This window comes from Tursiops truncatus, chromosome 2, assembly GCF_011762595.2.
Source record: "Tursiops truncatus isolate mTurTru1 chromosome 2, mTurTru1.mat.Y, whole genome shotgun sequence".
NCBI classification, from domain to species: domain Eukaryota; kingdom Metazoa; phylum Chordata; class Mammalia; order Artiodactyla; family Delphinidae; genus Tursiops; species Tursiops truncatus.
In genome coordinates, this window is record NC_047035.1 from 114,979,032 (window position 1) to 115,003,267 (window position 24,236).

The 24,236-nt window shown below is 54.9% G+C and overlaps 1 protein-coding gene across 1 annotated transcript; it reads right to left on the minus strand.

Moving 5' to 3' along the window:
* Positions 1–3,445: 3,445 nt before the first annotated feature.
* INSYN1 (inhibitory synaptic factor 1) lies at positions 3,446–15,546 on the minus strand. Its single transcript, XM_033851965.2, has 3 exons — positions 14,485–15,546; positions 13,355–14,062; positions 3,446–4,219 (listed from the first exon to the last, which is right to left on the minus strand). Exons 2-3 carry the CDS (start codon positions 13,508–13,510, stop codon positions 3,512–3,514), a joined length of 864 nt encoding a protein of 287 aa, XP_033707856.1. The 5' UTR covers positions 13,511–14,062; positions 14,485–15,546; the 3' UTR covers positions 3,446–3,511.
* Between the last annotated feature and the right edge of the window lie 8,690 nt (positions 15,547–24,236).

Genomic DNA, 24,236 nt, shown 5'->3' on the forward strand with positions numbered 1-24,236 from the left:
AATGGGGCTCATTCATTCATTCAACAAACATTTATTGAACTCATAATCCGTTTGGTTCCAGGCTCTGTGTCAAGGGCTGTGACATTCAGATTAACAGCAGCCAAGCTCTCCAAAGACTGAATGGCATTCACAGGTTTCCTGCTCCTAACAGCCCCAGGCCCACCTGGCTCTTAGAGCACCAGGCCCCTCCCTCACCCCCAGAGACCAGAGCACTGACTCCACCACTGATTTTGACTGGAGCAGATGTTCGAGTGCTGAGTCATTGACTTCGAGATCCAATCCCGGTGCCATGACCCATCCTGTGCCCTTAGGCAAATTATTTAACTTCTCAGAGCCTCAGTTGCCTCATCTGGAAAACAGGCATAAATAAAAGTGCTTATCTCATATTTGCTGTGAGGAATAAATGAGATGAGGCACACGTTTAGAGCAACACCCAGTGCACAGCACGTGCTCGATGAACGTGAGCCGTTACTACGACTCTTGTCTCACTCTTGTGTCACAAGCGCTTACCTCCCTCTGTCTCCTCCACAGCACCGGCCAGCACAAGCCCGAGCACGCAGGAGGTGGTCAGTGAAATAAGACCTCTTGGAAACAGGGAGATCTGATGGGACATTCTGGGTAAGGAAACCCAGAAACCAGCAAAGGCGTGGAGGTGGGGAAGAGCCGGGAGGGACTGTGCTTGGAGGAGCAGGAAGATGGAGGGAAGGTCTCAGGGATGGCAGCGTCTGCTCAGGGATGGGAAGCTCACTACTCAGAAGCAGCAGGTTCGGTGGCTCAACGACTCTGACCGTCCTAGTTCTTTCCCTAGGTGGCCACGCTCTGCACTTCAAGTCATAAGAAAGCCACGGGGATCACGCTCCACTGTCAGCGAGGCCTAGACTGGATGTGGCATAATTATGAAGGAAGACCAGTAATCTGGGGGGCCTTCAGAACAAATACCCACTTTCCCGTCTTCCAGGACACCCTCGCACCTTTGCCCTATTTGGGGCAAGTAGTCAGGTGGTGGAGCAGGGAACAGGTCTGGCTAACTGATGGATGTTAGCCACGACCACACGCAGTCACAGAGAGCCAGAGTGGGGGCTGGAGAGGGGGCTACCAGGAAAGGACGATGCCTTACCCAGGGCTCTGTCAGAGATCCCTGGCTCTGGGTCTGTTTCTTCCTTGGTGAAATGGATACTAGTCTGTAGGTTTCTCTCCCCTGTGGTAAAGATGAAAGATGGTAAGGCTAAAACCAATCTTGCCATTGGAAAAGAAAATCCAGGGCTGGAGGTAGAACTGGATGTCTTCCTTCAGAGCTAGGTGTGCCCATACTTGGGGTGGGGTGGGGGGCTGCCCTGGATTGCTCCCTCCTCACTGTCAGATAGGGCAGAACCCAGGTGGCCCTGGGCCCCTGGCATTCATCCTGTGAGCCAGGGTCCCATCATTGATCAGCCCCAACTGCCTGAGAACTTCCTGGGGCTGATAGAGGAGCTCAGACCCCTGGCTCTCAGGCCTGGGCTGGGGAGAGCTAGCCACGGTCCACCACACCCCTGGATTTCCACCCTGGAGGCTGCACCTCGGCTCACATCTTTAGGGCTCTGACTTTAACCCCTAGCCCGAGGGGAGATTCCAACACTGCAAAGCATGCACCCTAGGCCTGGCCCATCTCATCCTGATAGCATCCCCAGCATCTGCTCGACTGGCCTGCACAATCTCTAGCTCCTGCACTGCTGTGGCTGGACAGCGCCTCCTCTGGCCCCTCAGGCAGGGGCAGTAGGTGCTGCCAGGTTGCCGGTCAGGCCCTCCTGGGCCCCCATGTGCAGCAGGGGGGTCCCCAAGGAGTGGTGTCCTTACCTCCCTGATCTGAGCGAGGGGCAGTGGAGCAAGCTGCCGCGATCTCCGGAACTCAAGCTGCTGTGGGGGACAAAGTGAAGCAGTGACCCAGGGACAGCTCCCATTCGACGGGAGTGGCTTCTTTGCCCACTCCACTCAGGACTCCCCACCTGGAAAACACTGGAATCTGGGTTGGGTTGCACTGACCACAGTGCACGTCCAGTGCCTTGGTGCTTACCAACTGCTTTCACATTCCCCATTTTGTCACATTCCCCATAGCCCCCAATGAGGTAGGCGAAGACTACCAGACCTATTTTATAGACGAGGTAGATAGGCTCAGAGAGGCAAATGGATTCGCTCAAGGTCACACTGCTGCTAGAGAGCAGAGCCAGGTATAACCTGGAAACCACATGCTCATGGTGGGCAGAGTGGCACAGGCTCTGTGACTTTGGGCCAGTTACTTAACCTCTCTGAACCTCAGTCTTCTCACGTGAAAAATAGGGATAGTGATAGTTCCTATCTCGTTGGGTTATTGTGAAGATTAAATGAGATAATGCTGTAAAACGACCTCGGCATAGTAGTCGCATAGGGACCTGCTCAATGAATGTGAGCAATGACTGTGGTTATTATCCCAAGAATACTCAGACGCTGTCCCTGTGTAGGCCACGGCCCAGATGAAGCCCTGTTGTTACCTCTAGGCTCCCATCTTGTCTCTGTTGGTGTCATTCAAGACCTGCTAAGCTGGGCTCAGGGTCCCAGTGTGGAGAAGCAGGGACAGAGTAGGGCCACTGGACTCCTCTCCAGGGCTGCCTGCCTGGTGAAGGGGGCCGGGAGCCTGTCTAGGGCTCTGATTCACAGCCCCACGGCGGTGGCTGCCTGCTTTCTCATGTGGACCTCAGGTCTGCTCAGGGCCAAGCAGGGGCTGACTGAGATTCTGCCCTGAGTCTTTGATCCCTAGAGGTCAAGGCTGAGCACGGGAGCTGAAAGGATCAGGAGTGGTCTAGGCTCTCCAAACACATCTCGGCCCAGTTCAGCCTGGCCCTCCAGGGTCTGTGGAAGCCCAGTTTCCCAGCATGGAGGCCCGCACATGGGAAGAGCTTGTTCCTTCTCTGTGTGCTGGGCAACCCTGAGACGGGAGGAGGGTGGGATTGTATATATCCAGGTAAGTTTGCCTTGGGGAAGCAGAGGCAAAAGTCAGCCTCAGAGTAAAAGGCACGGGGGTGTGAGTGATCCTGGGCCCAGCTGGAGTGACGCCACCCCCAGGCCCTCGGTCCTGCAGTCTCCTGCGAATTACACCCACCGTTAGCCCTGGGCTTGGACACTGCTGCTTGAGAGCCTGCCTCCTACTCACGAATCCCCTTCAGGACAGGGCCCAGGCCGGCGGCCGGACTCCACCCCCGTGCTCTGGGGTCTGCAAGACGAGTCCCAGGTAAGACCTTCCCCACCTCACCTACACACTTTTGGACACCCTCTTCAGGAGCCCTGCCATGAGAAGGTAGGGAGGGTAGTTCTGGCCACACTTCCTGAGACCTAAGAGGTGAGTAGGCATCTCTGTGTCTAAGATGAGCTCTGTGAAAGCTTTGGGGCCTGTGGGGCCGGATCCTTAGCATTTTAAAATTTTATTATGACTGCGTTTGTTTAAATATATATATATTTATAGCTCTATGTGCCCACCGCCCCCCGGCTCCCTCCCCGGCCCCTAGTTTTTCCCCTTGGCTTTCTGTCTGGTGGCCATGTAGGGCAGCACCGTCTGAGTGCTCTTGTCTGACACCGTTTGGGTGCTGCTGTTTCTTGTGACCCTTCGGGTCTGCTCGGGGGCCAAGGTGGGGTCTGAGCGGCGGCCAGTCAGTGGAGAGCGCCTCGGCTTGTAGGGAGCCGGGGAGGGCTTGAGGGGGCCCGCGTGGGCCTCTGTGTGGGGAGGCTCCGGGGACAGGCCCACCTCCTCCTCGCCGTCCCCCTCCTCGTCGTCACAGCATAGAGCATGGTAGAGCACTTTGTCGCTGAATCGCACCCTCTCCCGTGTGCCCGGGGTCCGCTGGGGCAGCTGGCCCTTCACAGGGCCAGCGCTGAAGGCCTCCTCGCTGGAGGAGTCCGGGGTCTCCACCCGGGGCCCGTTGGGGATGGGCACGCTGCCATTCATGAGCCGGTAGTCAGGGCCAGCCCCTGGCCGGGTCGACTCGGGGCCGTCCACGGAGTCTGAGGGGGTGGAGATGTCCAGGAAGGAGCAGAACTCCCAGCTATCCGAGAGGATGTCAGCTGTCATAAAGTCCAGGTGGCCCAGGTCAAAGGGGCCGCCCACGCCCACCTTGTCGCTGCTGGAGGTGCTGCTCACGGTGGCTGTGGTCCAGTCATCCGGCTCCAGTTCGAAGTCAAAGTCCGAGGTTAGCTTATCGATCTGGCTCACCACCTGGCCGGGGAAGGGGAGAGGAGAGAGTGAGAGGGGCCAGGCAGCGGCCAGCACCACCTAGGTGTGAGTGTGCCCCGTCCCACCCTACTACACCCCCCTGCTGATGACCCTACGGGACACGACTGGACTTGAGGTCACCGCTTTGTTTGCCCTGTTGAGGGCCCAAACTGGACAGGGTGAACAGAGCTGGTTCCGGCCATTCCCCTGGTTCCACTCCTCAGTGCCTTTGGGGGAAGGGGGATGCCTTCCAGCCCTGCACCCCGTCCATTCACACGTCCCTCTGCCCCAAAGCCAGCTGCTCTTCTGGGGGCAGCCCTGGTGCTCAGAGCTTGATCTTCCTTTGGTTGACAGGGGGCCATTTAAAAAGAGCTGAGAGACGCCAGCAAGGCCACTCAGTGGTAGGATGAGCAGCCCACCCACCCTTGGAGAGGAAATGATACATGGTAACTGCAAAGAAGGCTCTGCCCAGGCTTTCTGAAGCATCCTGGACCAGCCCCTGCAGTGGGTCAGCGAGCGCCCCCCATGGGTCTCTACCACCCCATCCCTACATAGCCCTGGAGCCTCCTCCATCCTCCCCTTCCCTGCCTCTTGATGAGTGAAGATCAGTCCTGGTTTGATGGGGAAGGGATAAAGCAAGCATTATTTGGTAAGCGATAAGAAAACCATCCATCCTGGGCCCAGAACTGCTGGTTAAGTGCCCGCAGGGGCTACAGAGGTCACTGCACCCACCTGCCCCGCACGAGGTGAAGCCCCGTTTCATGCAGGAGGCCCTGCCTCAGGACAACCCTTGCCTAGGCCACTGTCAGCACAGACATCAGCGATGAAGACAGTGAGGCAGAAAGGGAGACCCAGTCAGACATAGGGAGAGGACAGAGCAAGGGGAGGAGAGGAGATTCAGGCCAAAATCCAAACCAGTAAAACAACAACAACAAAAGCAAAGCGGAGGGACCAAGAGACCCAGAGACAAAGACATAGGCAGTGAGTCATCAGGCCCAGGAGCTAGCTCCCAGCCCTCTCCAGTGCTCTTTCCCTGGAGTCAGAGAGGTCAGTTAATTCATTAACTAATGAAGTCCCTAATTCAACAAACGTTTACTGAAGATGACTGCTGTCCGGGGATGCGCTAGGTGTTCAGCAAGGAGTCGGGGTGGTGAGTGCCTCGAAGTGCAAGTGGAAAGCAAGGGCAAAGATGATGGGTCAGGAGGAGTCTGGCTCGGCGAGACGTCTACTGCGTCAGGAGTTGGGAGCTCTGACGCTGGCAACCTGGTCGGTCCTTTTCCCTCTCTAGGTCTCAGTTTCTGAATCTGTAAATGGGCAGTTGGGTGACTAGTTTATCTCCAAACTTCCTTCCATCTCTGAGATTCTAGGACTCTTGTATGTAGAGGAGTGACTTGAGAAGCTGTTTTGGGGTGTCAATGCCTAGGGATGCCCACTTCCCACAGCCCCAGACCAGGGATGGAAGGAACACTCGGTTGAGGCCTATGGAAGAGCTGGGGGAGTCAAGACACCTGGGCTCCTGATTCGGCTTAGACATCAAATGTTCTGTGTCTTTGAGTAACTCACATAACCTCTCTGGACTTCAATTTCACTCACCACCAAGTGGGTATGATAATCTCAGGCCTGCCAACCTCACCAGAGCTTCCTGAGGAACAATGAGAAGGCAGTAAAAGGGCTTTGTGGGGGCTCTGGTGATAAAAGTGATATCATCTCCCATCTCTGAGCACCTACTGTGTGTCAGGCTTTCCACCCACGAGATCATCATCTCCTGAATTTAGGGATGATGGACCAGAGGCACCAGTCACGGGGGACCTGAGATTCCCGCCTCTGCCGGCCCTGCAACACCGCACACGGCTCAGGTGCTGCCGTGATTTCTGGGCTTGCACAGGCAATGGGGATAGGGCTCTACCCCTCCAGTCTGACCACCCCAGTCCCCCACCCTAGAATGACTCCCCGACTTCAGAGAAGCTCGCATCCCCCTTAAACCCTTGCTTAACCCAAGCCCCACCTGAGAGCTGGTGGGAGCCCTGGCCTAGAGTAGGGGCTCTCAAACCCGGGTGCGCATCAACTCCCCAGAGTTTCCGATTCAGTAGGTCCCAGTGGGGCTCAAGAGGTGCACGTCTAACAAGCTTCCAGGTGATGCTGCTGCTGCCGCTGTTGGTGCCAGGAACAGACTTTGAGGACCACTGGCCTAGGGGACTGGGGATTTAAGCTGGTGAAAAATAGCTCCCCAGGGCATGGCCGCCCTGGGGAGAGGCCCTGTGCCCCTGGGACAACCACACGCTCTAATTAGACTCCGCTGATCAAGCAAAGCTGCTGAGAGTCTGCTGCTGTCTGAGGGTGGGAGGATGATGGTAGGAATCTGGAGTTAAATGACTCGGCTGTGAACTCACAGGGTTTCCTGTGGCCAGGCCAGGCCCCGAAGCTGGGCTCCTGATCCCCTGTGAGGAAGATGCAGGGTCCACGGGGCAGGAGCCCTAGAGTCTCAGGCCTGGACACTCTTCCCGCCCAAGAAGCCCTTGCCGGCCACCTGCTCAGGAGGCCTTCACGTTCAGGCCCTTCCCCTTCTCCATTAGAATGCCCCTCTCTGTTTCCATCCTGGGAGAGTGGAGGGAAGGAAGGGAGGGAGGTCTGGGCTCAAGTCCCAAGTCTGCCCCATCTTGGCTAAGAGACTTGAGAGGCAGGTGATTTCCCTCTCCATGTCTCATTTCCTCCCCTGTAAAATAGGAGGACACACCTCTACTCGCCAAACGTTGGGGATTCAACAGATAGGAATGTGCTTTAAACTGCAGAGTCCGCACAGCCAAGCACTTAAGAATCTGGGCTCTGCATCCGGGCCTGGGGACCCAGATTGTATGCAGGGCCCGGGTCAGTCCACAAACCCTGCTGCCCGTCCCTGGTGCCTCATTTCATGGGGCCGGTTAGGAGGGCAGGAATAGGGTAGGCCCCAGGCTACCTACCTCTCTGCTTTGGCTGTCTTGAAATCTATGATTTCTCTCTGAGATTTAATAATCATTTTGCCTACATGTAATTTGGGATTGTCTTGGAGTGCAGGGAAATAATTATATACACAAAAGGAAAGAGACGGGGAGAGAGAGAATGGAACCACAGAAATCACAGAACCATAGAACCTTGAAGCCAGGAGGGACTGGAGACACTGCTGAGACCACTCTTCCCATTGTGCTTGCTGACGGGGACTAGAAGGGGCTGAGCTGAGACTGGAAGTCAGGGGTCAAGGATGGGAATCACCTGCTCTACAGGGAGCAAGAGTGAGCACTAGAGAGGAAGGGCAGGGCTAAGGGCTGTGGCAAAACCTGCTGGGGGCCTCAGGCCCTGTCCCAAGGGTGTCTACAACCTCTGTCCTGGCCACAGCCTCAGCTGCACCCCCCGCCCCGAACACTGCACCCATCCAGTCTCCCCACTGACAGCCGCTTCCTGTCCAGCTCCTGCTGCACCCAGGGAACTTCCTAATCAACCTGCAGGAACACATCACCTCTCTGCTTCCAGCACTTCACTGCTCCCCAAACTCCTGAGCCTCCCAAACACAACCCCACAGCAAATCTGGTCACAGGCCCTGTTCTCTCCAGCAAGCAGCCTCCTCCCTGCCAGGCCTGCCCCCTCACCTGCCCAATTCACTCCACCGAGCTCACTTGTGCCTCTGGGCCGCACCTGGAATGCCTTCTTTCTTTCCCACTCGTTCCCTCTCACTTCCATAAGGAAGTCTTCCCTGACCCCCAGTTGAGGACAGGTTCCCTGTGAAAGGCCCTGAAAGTACCCTGCACCTCTCCTTATTTTCCAGTAGTTATCACTGCTACCGTTTTGTGTGCAGATGTTATAAGGTCGTTGATGTCTCTCTCCTCACTAGACAGGAAGCCCCATGAAGGGCAGGACAGGATCTGTCTTGCCCACCATTGCATCCCAAGTTTGGCACAGGGATTAGCACATTCTTTACAAATATAGCTTTTCAATGAGTGGATGAGTTGAGACAGAGGGCTTAATAAAACCACTTGGGGCTTCTTTTTCGAGAGAAAGTTCCATGGGCCTGGACACTCCAACACTGCCCGCCCTAGCCCGCCCTCCAGCCGTGGGTGAGACCCCTCTCCAAAGAAAGCACGTCTGTGTTCCCTAAGGCCCCAGGACTGAGGACCCGGGAGCCCCAGAACCTGTTTATCTCCTCCCCTTTCACCTCTGGCCCCTTCAACTCCCTTGACAAGCTGCTACCTCCTTCCCTCCCTCCCAGCTCCCCGGGCAGCTGGTTACATAACTGGGGATTCTGCATTATTTATGACCACTGATTATTTTTTAATTCTTGATTACGTTATTTATTGTCTTCCTGGAGGGCTGTGGAGCTGGGGAAGGGGTGGCGGGGAGCGAGTTGACCGTGCGTGATTCATGATTTTCATCCTGCAAGTTGGCATAATTGGTCGGGGAGTTTCTTGAATCTGTCTGGAGGAGGAGAACGCAAAGGGAAAAGGGAGGAAAGGAAGGCGAGAAAAAACAAAATAATAGGAAAAACTCCGCACAATTCTTGCTGAGCTGCGGGTGACGGAGCTGACCCACTTTGGCACAGCTCTGTGGTCCCTAGCCTCTCCGGCTCCAGCTGCTTCCTGGCGGGAACACATTTATCTCATGCCTGAACGGCCCTTGGCTTTCCTTGCCGCCTCACATGCAGCGCCTTGCCGAGGTGACCGCACAGTCACCACCGGGCCTGCTCCCCATGAAAATTGGGTGGAGGGATCCTCCACCACCGCCCCTGGCTGTGAAATGTTTGTGCCCACCCCTCCATCCTCCTGAGGTGTTCGGACCTAGGTGGGCAACTGTGCCCTTAAGTTATGTCCTACTCAAGAGTCAGTGATGATGTGAGAGACACCGGCCGATCAACACAAGAGACGGTTTTGAGCCTCCATGCTGAGCGGTATCTTGGGGAGGGGACAACCAAGGAGGAACCTGCTCAAGGTAAGCTCAAAGGCCAAAGGCAAGCCCCTTATCCCTGGCCTTGGGGGCTCCCGGTTGATAGGAAACAGGGAGAGCAGCGGGGAGGCAGACTCCCACCCCGAAACACAACCAGGAGATTCCTGGAGAGCGTGTGGGATTCTCACTGAGGACAAAATCCAAATTCCACACTGTAGCCTGCGAGGGCTCTGTGTCATCTGACTCCCTGCTCCCTCTTTGACTTCCTGCTTTTCTCCTAGTTCACTCCACTTCAGCTGCACTGGCTTCCTTGCTGATCCTGAACACGCTGAGCCCATTTCTTCCCCAGGATCTTTGCACAGGCTGTTTCCACTGCCAGGAAGGCTCATCCCCTAAATACCACCCTCACTTCCTTTGGTTCTCTGTTCAAAAGCCGTCTTATTGGAAACCCCCTTCATATCCCCATATCACTGTCATTCTCTATTCCCTTTCCTTGCTACAAGAGGATGGGACTGCCTACTGCATGCAGGAGGTACTAAATGGTGCCAGCCAGGAGGTCAGGGTCCTGGCTTTGACCTCCCTGATGATGGCTAAGAAGCTGATGTGACTCCAAAAGAACAAAGCCATACACGGAGTGAGGCGCTGGCCAGTGCTAGAATATTTCATTAATAATATCTAACAGATATGGAGTGAGTTTTGTGCCCATCACTGTGCTAAGTACTTTATATATAATATCACATTTAATTCTCACAACAACCCTGGGGCTGGGGGGTGGGGTGGGGGGTGTAAAATGTGTTATCCTCATTTACATGGGAAAACAGAAGCACAGAAAGGTAAAGAAATTTTCCCAAGTTCACACAGCTAGGTAGGGGCCAGATCTTGGATTTGAACCAGAGACATCTGGCTGTGGAGCCCATGCTCTTAGCCCGCAGGCTGTGCTGTGCCTCCAAATTAAGAGCCACAGAATTCTGAGGAGCTTAGAGAGCCTGCCGGGATGGGCCTGGCATCCTGGAGTATTGGGGAACCTAGGAGAGATGAGGGCTAATTAATGATTGACCGTCACATCCCTCTGCAGCACAATTTTAGCTTTCAAAGCATTTACATTCCTCACCTCACTTAGTCCATTAAACTACTTTTCCCATTCATGGGACAGAACTTGTTCCTCATCGCCTGGGAGGCCAATGGCAGAGCTGCAGCAGGGGTTTGGAAGGGTAGGGGAGGTATGGGACAGGAAACTCCAAATCCTTTAGGGGTGTGAGTAGGTGTTGGCCCCCTTACCGCATGCCAGACCCTGATGAAACCCTAAGATCACACTGAGGTGAGAATGATCGTCATCCCCATCTCAGAGGAGCAGACTGAGGCTCAGGGGCCTGGGAAGGGAGTGCATTGGTGTCCCTCGTCTTTCTACGAACTTCAGGCTGTACGCTCAAGAGGGTAAGGAGAGTCTGCCATGATCAGTGGTGTCTGGGGCTGGGGAAGGGAGCAGCAGAGAGAGGAGAATGACAGAGGGGACACAGCTAAGCCCTTCCTCTCTGCTGGCCTTGCTCCTTCATCAAGCATCCTGTGCTGCTCCCCAGCAGTCTTGCACGTGAATCTTGTCTTCACATCTAAGTGCTTTGCGCACCCTGGCATGAGAACCCCATTGGTGAGCCCTGAGCTGGTACTGCCCGGGGAGTGGGGTGTGATGAGGGAAAAGTGTCTGCCACCCTCTCGACTTTGGGCCCATCCATACCCCCAAGGGAAAATGCCTTACTAAGCTACTGAGAAGGAGCGCCTGACAGATCCAGCTTTACAGCCCCCGTGGAGGACCAAGATGGCAGGTTCCAGGGAGCAGGGGGACTGAAACCCTTTACTCCAAACCAGAGCTTGGCGCCCCCCACTCAGTAACCGCATTCCTGACGAATCCCATCCAACAGGAAGTCAGTTATGGCATCTACTCTTCTGTCTGGGCTTCCCAGAGCCTCACCTGCTTTCTACAACACTTCCTCTGCCCATCACCCCATGTCCAGACCCTGCCTGGGGGATGGGGGAGCTCTGAGGCCTGGTGACCCCTCCCAGCTGGGTGCCATTGGCAGTGGGCAGGCTGTGGCATACGGGGTAGACTCTGGTTGCCATAGCAACCTGCCAAAGTCTTGGGTGGAGGCACATGGCCTACAGGGTGTGTGGGGGGAGGGGACTCATCTCTCCCTGTCCTAGCTCAGGCCTCTAGGCTGCAAATCCTGGGAATCTGAAGCTCTGCTGTTCGAGACATGGGAGTAGGTGAGTGTGTGTGCTGGGAAGGGACATCTAAAAGATCTGCAAATGAATCCTAGCACTTCTGAGCTCCCTGCTTCACCCCTAAAGGGTGCTCCTCAGAGCATCACAGCATGCGCATAAGGTATCACCTCTAGAAGACCCCTGTCAAAATGCAAAGATATCAATTAGCCCACCTGCTGAAGCCCCAGAATAGGCAGCAGGAACCTGAGTTCTAGGCTTCGTTCTGCCACTGGTAGGCTGTGTGACCTTGGACAAGCCCCTATCCCTCTCTGGCCTCAGTTTCTTCAACAGCAAACAAACAGGGATGGTCTGGATGACCTGTGAAATGCCTTCAAGCTCTGGATGGCTATTTGGGGAGGGGTGGCAGGTGCCTGGAAGAGGCTCAGTTGGGAGTAGGCTCTGAGCTTATTGAAGCTGCCTCCCAGGCTTAGAGTCAATCCTGGCTCCTGGGCAGGCTTGCTGGGGCATAGGTCCCATGCCCCTGCCCAAGACTGAGACTCTGGACAGTTCCCATGGTCCTGATAGAACCACAGAGCATCTGAAATAAGATGAGGGTGGAGAGAGTCAAAGAGGGAACTGTAGTCCTCTGGACCAATGAGGTTGGGAGAGGAGGGGTTGCTCAGGGGCATCTGACCTTTGACCTCCAAACTGTATTCTCAAAGATGTTCAGTCCAGACCATGGCCAGCCCAGTCCATGGGAAGAAGCACCACACCTCTCTACCTGCAGCAATAGCCATTCCCACCTCCTGAGAAAGGACTTCCTAGTACGTTCCTCCATAAGGCTGCCTCTGGGCAGAGGGGCTGCCCTGTCCAACCCCTGCTTCTGTCCCAGCATTTCCACAACCCCCTGTACTCCGAACATGACTCCCTTCCAACACCCTCTGCTCCTTGGCTCTCAGGCCAGGCTAGAATGCCACTTTCCCAGTCAGGATTTGGTCCACCATCACCCCCTCTCCCCAGCCTTCCTAGCGCCCCCATCTTCCCCACACAGCTGGCTGGGGAGAGCTCAAGCCCATAACTCCAGTTCAATCACTCTCCCTGCCATCTCTGCAGGGACCCTGGTTACAAGGAGTTGAAATTTGGCTAAAGCCCACCTGGCTGGCATAATGGCACCCAGCAGGCAGATTTAGGCCAGCGGCTCAGAACGCTGGTCATGCATGTTGGGCTCGAACACAGCCCAGGGGGCAGGGCTGAGGACATGTGTACCTCATTACCCTGGTGACGTGGGAAGCAGTAATTAAACCGGGCTCCGCTTAGAGAGACAGAGAGGGACACATATCCCAGGATCTCTCACTGACTTTTCAGCCTTGGCAAAAAAACATTCAGAACTGTGGGACGGGGATACATACCTTCAGAGGAGATTCCTGCCCCTGCCAATGTACTGATATCCACTAGCAGGCCCCTAGACCCATTCCCACCTCAGGGCAGGGAAGACATAGCTGGCTTTAATTTTTCCAGGATCAAGGGTTCTAAGTATCTGTGTGATCTCTGGGGAATGCTCTGAGCTGGGCCTTGAGCAGCGGGGACTGCCTCAGTAGAGCCATCCACACTCTCCCAGGGCCCTTTATAAGCCAGTCAGAGTCTGGGAGGCAGATGGTGGGGTCAAAGGTCAGCTTGGGTCCCAGAAGAATGTCTTCCACTAAGAGGATGCCGTGGGATTCAGTCCTTACTGGGCACCGTGCGGCTCTGAACCATGGGCCCACAACACGCTGCCCAAGCAGTCTCAGGATCACTGAGGCCCCGCCAGCCCTGGGGTACGGTGAGATCTTCAGCGAAGCAGATTTGGGGAAAGAAGAACAAGGAGAAGGAAGTACCCAGCACAGTGACCCAGGTGCGCACAGCTTTGAGCGCGCGCGCACACACACACACACACACACACACACACACACACACACTTAAACACATACGTGTGAGTACGTTTCCTGGGCTAGGCCCAGGAAAACCGGTCTAGGGGCTGCCTGGCCCCTCACTTACCTCCCTTAGCTCCTTGGCCACCTCCTTGAGCTCCCGCAGGATGTCCTCCAGCTGCCCAATGACCATCTTCATGCGCTGTCGAATCCGCTCCCGCTCGCCACCACTGCTGGGGTCGTCACTGGGCTGCCCGAGGTCCGGGGTGCCCCGAATGTTCATCCTTTACCACGTGGCTGCAGGCCTGCCCATACTCCCCCCAGCCGGGCACACGCTGCGTCTGCCTCCACGGAGCCCCCCTCAGCTGGGCAGAGCTCCACATCTTAACGGCCCCCTAGCCCACCCTGGCCCTGGGTGGCCCTCACCCAGCCCCTGCCCCCTGCCACCCCACCTCCTCTACCTCTGGGTGGGGAATGGGACACCCAGAGGGAGACAGAGTCTGACCAAGGGGGGTCAAGGTGAGGACACAGGAGAGCAGGGGGAGGGGCCTTGGGTCTCAGGAGTGGCCTCTAGGACTTGAAGTGCCTGTGGGTATGCTGAGCTGGACACAGAGGCAGGGGGATGACTCTGCAGGGACTATGGGTAAGAGATGCCCTTGGGATGGGCGGAAGGCAGCAGTAATACCCTCACAACTCCTAGGAAATTGCAAAGGCAGAGGTCTCGAGATGCAACTGACACCTGCAGAGGGATGGTGGCTGGGGTCTTCCGGATGTGAAGGGGGCTCCAGATGTGGGTGGCTCTGGGAAGGGAGCCGGATTGGAGGAGGGCAGCCCCCTGCAGAGAGAGCGAGCCTGGCGTCAGCCCTCCCAGGTTGCAGCACCCGCCGGCAACGCTGCTGCCTTCCTCCTCACCCCAGCCTGCACCTTTGCTCGCTGGGGAATTGGTTTTATTTATTTATTTTTTTTGTAGGGAGGGATGATGGAGGCAGATGCTCTATAGCACAGCCCCTCCCCAAAGGGAAAACAGGAGCCCCTGCTTTAGAGGCCGAAGTCCTCAGCCTGCGATGGGGCACCCTGCCCTGGCTCTCCCCAACGCCCCCCCACCCCAGTCAGGCCAGGCCCCGCTGGTTCACTGGAGGGCCTCTCCAGACATCCATCCTCCCTCCTAGTGCCCCCGGGGTGCCCTCGTTCCCCGCTGGATCTTCCCTTCCCCTGCCCCGCCTTCCGTGAGAACCCCCTCTCCGCTCCCGGACTCACCAAGGCGGGGAGTGGGGGCACTGGCCTTCCTTCCGCGCAGCGTCGGGGGCCAAGTCCCAAGGCGAGGTTGGGGGGCCCCCAAGGCTCCCTAGGGCGGGCTTTTCTCTCCGGACCCTTCGGTCCTTGGCCTCAAGGAGGTCCTCAGAGCCGCCACTGGAGACATCTGGACGGTGGGAGGGGGCGGGGCCTCCACGCTCCAAGGAAGAGGCCGGGAAAAATCTCTCCCAACCCCCGCCGGGCTCTGGTGGGGAATGAGTAAGGGTCCGGCGGGTCCGGAGCTCTGAGGCCACAGGTGAACCGGGCACAGGGCGACCGAGGCGACGCCGGTCCGGTCCCAGCACGCAAGCCAAAGTCTGAGGGATCGGAGGGCGCCGGGATCCCTTCAGCCCACGCCCGGCATTCCCGGGGCTCGGCACCGTCCTGAATTCGCTCTGTCCAGTCCAGATCGGCCGGCTCCGGTCTCTGCCGGGGTCTGCCCTGCCCTGCCCGGAGTGAGCTGGCACCCGTGGGCGCCCGGGGCGCGCTCAGCCCGGACCCCGAATGACCGCGCTCCGGCACCTGCGGCGTCCGGAGCGGCCGCGAGGGTCCGCTCAGTCTAGCCCCGGGGTCCTCCGGGGCGACAACGCTCTCGCGGCTCAGTCCACGGTCGGAAAGGTCCGGAATCGCCGGGCCCCGGGGGGAGGGGCGGTGTTGGCCGCGGGGACCAGGTCCCCGCCGGGCCGGGCCGAGGGAGAACGGGGCAGGGGGCCCGGCCGGGCTGGGTCTGGCGGCCGGGCGCGGGCGGGAGCGGCGCCGGGTGGAGGAGAGGAGGCGAGAAGAGCAAGAGGAGGAGGCGAGGCGAGACGAGGGGAGGGAGCGCGCGGCGGGCCCGGCGGGCCGGGGCGCACGGGGCTCGCAGCCTCCTCTCCGCTCCGCCGCCTCCCGCCCGCTGGCCCTCGGCTCGCAGCCTGGCCAGTCCCCGGGCGCCCGGTTGTGCCGGTGGGGCCACCGGGCGCCGGGTCGGGCTGGGCCTCCCTCGGCCGCCTCGCCCCGCCCTGCCCCGCCGGGCTCCGCGGGCCTGGGCCCGCTTCCCGAGCGCCGCGCCGCCCGCGCCCCGGCCGCCCCCGGCCCGGCCCGCCCCGCCGCCCCCCGCCGGACTGGCCGCCCGGGCGGGCGCTGGCTCCCTCAACGGCCGCCCGGCTTGCTCGGCTCCTCTCTCCTCGGCGCTGTCAGGGAAGGGGCCGGCCCCGCGCGCCGGGAGGGAGCTTTTAAAGCGACACACACGCCTCCCAGCGCCGAGCGCCGAGCGCGCGAGCCGCGGGGTCTCGCCACCCCGGTGACTGGGAAACGTCCAGCGCTTGCGGGGCTGGAGGCGGGCTCGCCGGGGCGCACTCCTGTTGACCTCGGGGCGCGGAAGGGCAGCGGGTTAGGGGCTTACTCAGTTCCTTCCTACCTTTCCATCAGCCCCCATTGCCCCTTCCCCCACTGCGGTGCGCCCCGGGCTTCCCTTTTGGCTAAATTTCCCGCATCCAGGCCCTCCCCCTTACCCCATCATACCTCAAACTACTCCCAGACGTTGCCTTAAGTCAGATTCATTAAGAAAATAGAATACTGACAACCTTTACTGAGCACCTACTGTGTGCCAGGCTCTGGGCTGGATGGGGCCGGAGTTGGAGATTCTGCAGATGACAGGAATGCATTAGACACAGGTCACTTTGTTTAGTTATTCATCCATTTACTCAACATTTATTCAGCACCTTCCGTGTACCAGACCCCACGCTAGACTCTGGCGTCTCGGGAAGGAAAAGCAACACTTCAGGAAGCTCACAGCTTGTGAGGACACTGCTGAGTAAACTCAGGGGCGGTAAACGCAGGGCAAAGGCAAGTTCCAGAAGCAATGATAGGGGAGGGGGAGGGTGGGAGCAACCCAGGCCAGGGGCTGGCAAGCTCTCCTTGAGACAAGCCCTGAGCTGAATCTCAAAGGATAAGTAGGAGTTACCCAGGTGACTGTCAGTGTGGGGGAAGTGTCGGTGAGCATTCCAGGCAGGGAGGAGGGTGAGAGCAGAGGCTCAGAAGCAGAAGTGAAGGGGGGCGGGGGGTTGAACCAACTGTGGCCTTTTAGAGATAACCATTTTGACAGCTCTGTGGAAAGTGGATTTGAGGAAGACCAGATCCCGAGAGACCCAGAGGCCATGGTTAGAAGCTTGGATTTTATCCTGAGGTAGAGGGAAGCTATGGTGTTAGGGAGGAACCCGGTCCTGCTCACCTCTCAGGAGAGCCCTCTGGGGCTTTGAGGATGATGGGTCTTGGGGCACGGACACTGGCAGGAGACCAGTTAGGAGGCTATTACAAGAATCGAGCTGAGAGAGGAGGGGCCTGCATGGCAGTAGGGATGGAGAGGAGGCGATGTTTTGAGAAATAATTTAGTAGAACATGGGAGGACTTGGAGACTGGTTGAACTTGGAGAGGGAGTGGGAGTCCAGGATGCCTCTGCTTATAGCTTGAGAGACTGGGAGATGGTTGTGCTACCCACTGACTTAGAAGAACAGGTGTGGGGTGAAGATGAGGCATCTAATTTGGGACAGGTGGAGATATTCTGAAGACAGTTGAGTATATGATCTATGCCTGGGCTTGAGAGTATTTTTTTTTTTTAAATCATCATTAGAGGGGCTGAAATTAACCAGGAAGCCTGTTTACACCAGTAACAAAAGCAGTAGGTCAGGCTGGAGCCTTGGAAAATAGTCCCTGAGAAAGATGGAGCTGGAGTGGTCAGGGAAGTAGAAGAACCAGGAGAGTGGGCATCATGCAGACTCAGGAGAGGATTTGGAGGAAGCAAGTGCTCCACAGTGTCAAAGGCTGCAGAGAGCAGCTGTGAGAGAAGGAATGGAAAGTATCTATTGTCCTGGTATTAGGAAGCCAGTGGTGGTGTGGCAGGGGCAGGGTTTTTTGTTTTTTTTTGTTTTTGGAGGGTTTTTTGGTGGGGAGAAGGTGGGATGAGGCAGGTTGTTGGGCACTGAGGGCTGAGTGGTTGGTGAGAAATAGGAATTAGTGAGTATAGGTGACATTGTCAAAAGTTCAGATGACAAGGGAGTAAAGATCTTGAACTACAGGCAGATGAAGGGTCAAGGGAGGTGGGGCTGGATGGTGGTTCGAGGCTGACCCACAGGGGGCTTAATTTCAGGGATGGTGATGTGTCATGGGTACTAACGGTTTCACTTGTTCTCCTAGTTCTCTCAGAGGTATGTTCACAGGGGTCCTCTGGAGGCACTGGGTCCTCCAGAAGCTGTGAAGGTGTGAATTCAGCTGCCTGGGGTGGGGGAGATGTTCTCCTGGGAAGGTCGATCCAGAGGGCCCACAAATCACTTTGTTGAAAATTTGTGGTAAAATACATATTACAAAAAATTTACCATCTTAATGATTTTTAAGTGTACAGTTCAGTGGCATTAAGTGCATTCATGTTGTTAGGCAACCATCACCACCATCCATCTCCAGAACTCTTTTCATCGTGCAAAACTGAAATTCTGTACCCATTAAACATTCACTCTCCATCCCCCTCCCCCCACCCCCTGGCAACTAGTACCATTCTACTTTTTGTCTCTATGAGTTTGACCAGTGTAGATACCTCATATAAGTGGAATCATACAGTCCCACCAATCACTTTCACGGAAGCTATGATGTTAATAGATTGCCAAAATAAAACATGGACTGTGCCTGAGAAAACAAAATGAGTTTCTTATCTTAGGTCCATGGAACCATCTGCCCACATCCAGGATGGGGGAGGTATATTTCAGCTTGGGAGTGTTAGGAGACAGTGAACTCAGTTTGAAAGGATGGGATGTGACTGCTTAATACCTAATTGATCTTGGGTTGCGTTAATAGAAGTATGCTGTTTAGAAGAAGAGAGGTGACATTTCTTCTGTCCTCTGTGTGGTTCAAACTATGTCTAGGACCCCATTTCACTGGGTATGTCCACAGGAGGGCAGCCACAGTGGAGGAGGTATGTGTGGGGAAAGGGAGGACTGGTGTGTATGTCCTGTGAAGAAGAGTTAGGCTGGTCAGGGAAGGCTGGAGAAGAGGAGTCTCAGGAGAAGGGGTCTCTGTCTGTAAATCCTCAAAGGCTGCCACAGGGAGAGGAGGTACTCGGGCTCACCTTCCTTAGTATTCGCAGATTGACCCATCCTCCCTTCTACCCAGCCTCCCTGGCCACCTGCCCAGATATCCCATCCTTCAGATCTCTGCTTAGATCTACCCCCCACCTCCAGACAGCCTTCCCTAGCCCTTTAGTCAATAGGGAGGAACAGAAGTACTCTTTTGGACCTTAACCAAATGTTTCCCAGGGTATTCATTTAATGTGCTAGCTGTGTGACCTTGGGCAAGTCTCTTAACCTCTCTGAACAGGGATAAGGAGCCCATAAACATTTTTATTTTTTCCTGTTTTGGCTGTTTTGCCAAAAAGGAAAAAAAAAAAGTTGTTTTCTACTGTCTCTTTGACTCAGAAAAATAGAGATGATAATAGTACCTACTTTCCAGGGTCATTGTGAGCACATGGAAGTACTTGGCCCAATGCCTGGGACCTGGTAGGTACTCCATAGATGGTAGCTGCTATAGACTCTTTTTAATGGCTTTGTGTCTGTAAGCCTTATTTCCTTGTGAGGCTGTGAACTCCCAGGATGGTGTCTGCCCTTGTCTCTCACATGGACCAGTGGAATGGAGTGGAGTGTGACAGCTAGTGACTTTTACTTTGGCCTGTTTTCCATCATCCCACTTCATGCATCCCTTTCCCTTGGGAAATTCCTCCCTGTTGTCACATAGTCCTGGTGGGCTGTCTGTTAAAGTGCCCACTGTTCCCACCCATCCCTATCCCATTGCCAGCAGGTAGGCATGTGACCCAGACTTCACCAATCACAGAACCCCATTTTCCAACACCAGTGATTGGCCCAAGGGGTGAGCACATTCCCAAGCAGGGCCAATCAGACTCTTTCTCTGGGATTGATATATGGACGCGGAGAAGGAAGCCTTCTTTCCACTGGGACACAAAGCTTGATGCTGTAGTCCCAAGGCTGCAAACAAGTCATCTTTCCCCCTAAAAGTTGGATCCAAGCAAGGCAACAGAGGGGAGGGGACTTTAGGGAGCATGATAACAGCATTGCTGAGAGTCCCAATTTGGGCTCTCATGGCCTTTGTTCCTGCAGTCCTTCTTTTAGTCCTGGGAGCTGCAATAACATCCTATCCATCTGTCAGAGCCAATACGTTCCTTTATTGCTCCAGCTTGTTTGGTTGGGTTCTTGTCTCATGCAACAAATAGGAGCCTGAAAACGACACTCAGGGAATAATAAATGAATGGATGATTGACTAAATGATTGGGTTCCCAGATGGGGTGGGATGTCCAAAGTTCCTGAAGCTAGAGGGTTGGGAGCTGCTGCCCTGTGGCCATGGAAGTGAGGTAGGGTATTTGGGAGGATACTGTATCAGGCGGGCTTGGATTTGTGTCCCAGCTCTGCCATTCACTAGCTGTGTGATCTTGGGCAAGTTACTTGCCCTCTCTGAATTTGAGGTTCCTTATCTGTAAAATAGGCAAAATAATAGTGACTGCACAGGGTTGCCTTGAGGATGGAATGAGATAAGGAACAAGAAGCACCAAACATAGTCCCCAAGGTGAGGGTAGGGGAGGCAGGAGCTAGTAGCTGTTCTTTTTTTTTTTTTTTTTTTTTTTTTGTGGTACGGGGGCCTCTCACTGTTGTGGCCTCTCCCGTTGCAGAGCACAGGCTCCGGACACGCAGGCCCAGTGGCCATGGCTCACGGGCCCAGCCGCTCCGCGGCATGTGGGATCTTCCCGGACCGGGCACGAACCCGTGTGCCCTGCATCGGCAGGCGGACTCTCAACCACTGCGCCACCAGGGAAGCCCCTAGTAGCTGTTCTTATTAGCCTGCACTCGATTGTGGTGGATTGGGCGGGACCGAGATTGACATGCATCTCAGGAGGGAACAAAGATTCAATCTGTAAGCTGGATTCTCAGAAGAAGTGGGTCCTGGCACCAGGGAGTCTGTGCCAGGGCCAGAGTGAGTGTGTTCAGGCTTGAGAGAGAGAGAAGACAGAGATAATAGAGCACCTAGCACTTAGGCAGTGGAGTTGGAAGGATTTGGCTCATAAGCTAGCTTTTCCGCTAACCGTGTGACTCACTAAATCTTCCAAGCCTCAGTTTCCCTTCTCTGTAGATCCCTTCCTGAGAGTTGTCTTAAAGACTAAATAAAGCAGTCCATGTACCATGTTCAGCACATGGCTTAGTAGGTGTTCAATAAAAATTAGCTATTATTTTTGATATTTGTGGCATCAGGAAATTTTCTGAACACAAAGGTGGGATGAGTGTATAACTCTATAGATAAACTTTTCATGAGGAAGACCTCAAATCAAGGAGAGTCCGTACCTGAGTCTCCCAGGAAAGGCCATTTCAGAACAACTAAGTGTCATATGTCCTTCTGTGTCTGGATAATGGTGGGGCTCACATTGGAGAAGCCATGTCTGGGGACATTTCTATCATCATCCTGCCCACCGTAATCTTCTCAGCTCAGGAAAGGTTCTCAGAGCTTTCTACACTGGCTGCTTCCTCTTCCTCACGCCTCATCACCCTCCAACCTTGTAACCTGGTGGTGGTTGGCATTGCATGGCTGAAATCACCCTCACCGAGCAAGACCCTGATCTTGCTAAGACCAGCGGACACTTTTCCTCCCCTGCCAAAGGCGATGGCTTTGTGGTACTCGACCCTGTGGGGGCTCGTCCTACTTCCCGGCACCCTCTCTTCCATGGCATCATGTCTCATTTTTCCGGATTCTCTTCCTACTTCTCCGAGGCCTGCTTCTCAGTTGGCTTAGTGTCTTCTCCCTCTGGTCTCAAATCCTCAGGCTCTCTTCTCACTCCATACACCTTCGCCAAGGGAGCTCTTTCACACTCCCTGGAAGTTCTTGCCTTCCAGTTTGCTGTTTCCATATGAGACCTTCCCAATCCTTCAGCTCATATCGCCAACTGCCCATTGGACATTTCCATGAGGCCATCCTGCCTGCACCTCAAACTCAGTGTGCCCAAGTCAGAAGCCATTGTTTTTCCCCCAGAATGTGTCCCCTTTTATCTTTCCCATCTCAGAGAATGACACCACCCTCCACCCGCCCCATGCAAGCCAGAGAGTTGAGATCACCATAGACTCACTCTCCCACATCCAGTTAGTCACTAAGTCCTGCGGATTCTACCCTCATGTAGACGGGTTTGTCTCTCTACTGATGACCAGGTCCTTTCTTGCACCCATTGGCCCCTGCATCAGCTGACAGCCAACTAATGGATATGCCAACCCTTGGACTTACCCTGCAGAGTCCACTGTTGCTGGTACTGGCTTTGGGATCTACCTGTTTATGACCCTCCATGGCTCCTCATCCCTACCAGGTGAGTCCGGTCCCCTTAGTTTGGCATTCGCGTCTTTTCACGAGCTTGCCCTTGTCTGTCTCTCCAAGCTCCTCTCTATCACCTCTCGCTCCTGATGCTTCTGCCAGGCTGAGCTACTTGCAGCTTTTGCCCTACTACCCTCCTTACACTTCCTCTCCTCTTTGCCTGGAATGCTTCCTTTCTCACCCTTCTCCTCCAGGCCAACTTCTACTCCCTCCTGAAATATTCTCCAGAGTGTGAGGTCCCCCCTCTGTGCCACCAAAGAGCCCTCATCCCCAGCAAGTCCAGCACTTGCCACATTACTTTGTCATTGTGAGCCTGACTCCCTCCCACTAGACCATGAACTAGTGGAGAGCAGACACCTCCGTGCCCTTGGTGTCCAGCAGAGTCTGCTATAGTCAGTTCTCAAGGTACACTTTTGAATTTAAATCTCTAAAGTACTTAGTTGTTTTACATTTTTATTAAACAAAATATTTTAAGGTGACTGAGATGGGAAAAACTGGAGAGAAGGGGCACGGCACATAGCTCAGGCGGCCCCCCAACACACATGCTGAGCCTTCACACCCCTCCCCTGAACCTCTAACACTCCATCCTGCTCTCCTCAGGAAAGACCTGTAAGCCGAGCCCTGCTGTGTGACTTAGACCAATCACATACCCTCTCTGTGCCTCTTCTTCCTCTTCTAAAAATGGGATGTTGGAGTATTCCAGGAAAATGATAGTTTTCAGAGTACTTTCACACAAAAATACCCAATTAGTCTGCCAACAGCATGGGAGAACGGTGGTGTTAGCACCCCTCCTGGCTTCTGGGGGTTCTTATGCTGGCCTTTATCCTTTACTCTTCACTCTCTGGTCAGGTCAAGCCCCCCACCCACCCTCCGGTTCCTTTCCATCAGTATTTGAACTTGCTCTCTAAACTCTCCTGTCTTAAAAGTAAGATCCCACTTCCCTCTCCAGGTGCTGTCTCATCTCTTCTCTTTCACAGCCAGACTGGCCCCAAGAGTTGCCCCCATTCCCTGCCTGTCGTCCTGTAGCTCTCACTCATTCCTCCTCCCTTTGCATGCTGGAGTCTACCTCTACTATTCCCCTAACAAAATTTTAAATGCGGAGGTCACCGGTGACCTCCAAGATGCTCAGTCCGCAATCCTGATCTGACTTGTCTTCCCACTGCATTGGTTCCGTCACAACCTCTGTTCTCTTCCCTGGGCTGCAGGGACGCCGTGCCTTCCTGGATCTCTGCTGGCTGCATTTTCACTGCTAGCCCTCAGCTTCCTCTGCCTGCTTTCCACCCTGCCTGTCTTTGAACACTGGAGTCGCTCAGGGCTCAGTTCTGTGTCCTTTTCATTCTCACCCCTCTTTCTTCCCACTCTGTCGTACCCCCCTCTTTTGGTTGCAGTTACCACCTGTATAGCTCCCATTCCAAATAATCATCTCCAGCTCGATTCTCTCCAAGTTCCAAACTTGTAGATCCTCCTGGCTCCTGGGCCATCAGTTGGCCATCAAATTCAAAACTGAACTCAGGGTATTTCCTAAACAATTCTTCCCCCTGTGTCCACTGTCTTAGCTCTTCTTACAGAAACTCTGGGAATTATCCTTCATACCTTCTCCTCACCCTCCACGTTGATTTCACCTCTATTTTCTCATTCTGCCTCCTGAATATTTTCTGATATCTGAATATTCTCTGCTGCTACCCTCTTTGTCTGAAGCACCGTCATCCATCATCTTTCCATCAGACGATGAAATCCACCTTCTACCACGTGGTCTCTGGTCCTCTCTAAGGTATTCGCTGCACAGCAGCCACAAGGATCTTAAAAAAACTTGAGTCTGACGTATCATTCCCCGGCTTAAAATCCCTCAAGTGTTTCACATTTTCCCAAAATCCAAACTCTCACTACATCAGCAAGTCCCTGGGTGGTCTGGCCAGTAGCTCTCAGCTCCCCTCTCTCCCCACCTCCCATTACTCTCTTCCCTTCAGTCACACTGACCTCGTTTCAGTGTCCTGGATGCACAGTGCCTCTGGACTTTCACACATGCTGTTCCCTGTACCCTGGGGGTGCTCTTACCCCTTCTTCACCCAGCTAACTCCTGCTCACCCTCGAGGCCCTGGCTGAAATTTTACTCCTCAGGAAAGTCTTCCCAGAACTTTCCCTCAAACTAGCCCATACCCCCTGTTATTTGTAATTATGTCATACCTGCATTCCCTACTAGAATATAGGGAATGTTATTGACTACAATACAAATGCTCAGCAAATACTAACTGAGGAAGTTCAGGGTGGTTAAGCAACTTGCTTGAGGTCACACAGCTTTTCAGTAGCAGGTCTCATCTTAAACCCTTTTAGACTAG

What these genes read in the sequence shown, in the direction of transcription:
- INSYN1 (XM_033851965.2), bottom strand. Translation starts at nt 13,510, where the DNA reads ATGAACATTCGGGGCACCCCGGACCTCGGGCAGCCCAGTGACGACCCC. An exon ending in TGGCCAAGGAGCTAAGGGAG is followed by an intron (nt 4,220 to 13,354) that starts GTAAGTGAGGGG and finishes TTCCCCGGCCAG; the next exon opens with GTGGTGAGCCAGATCGATAA.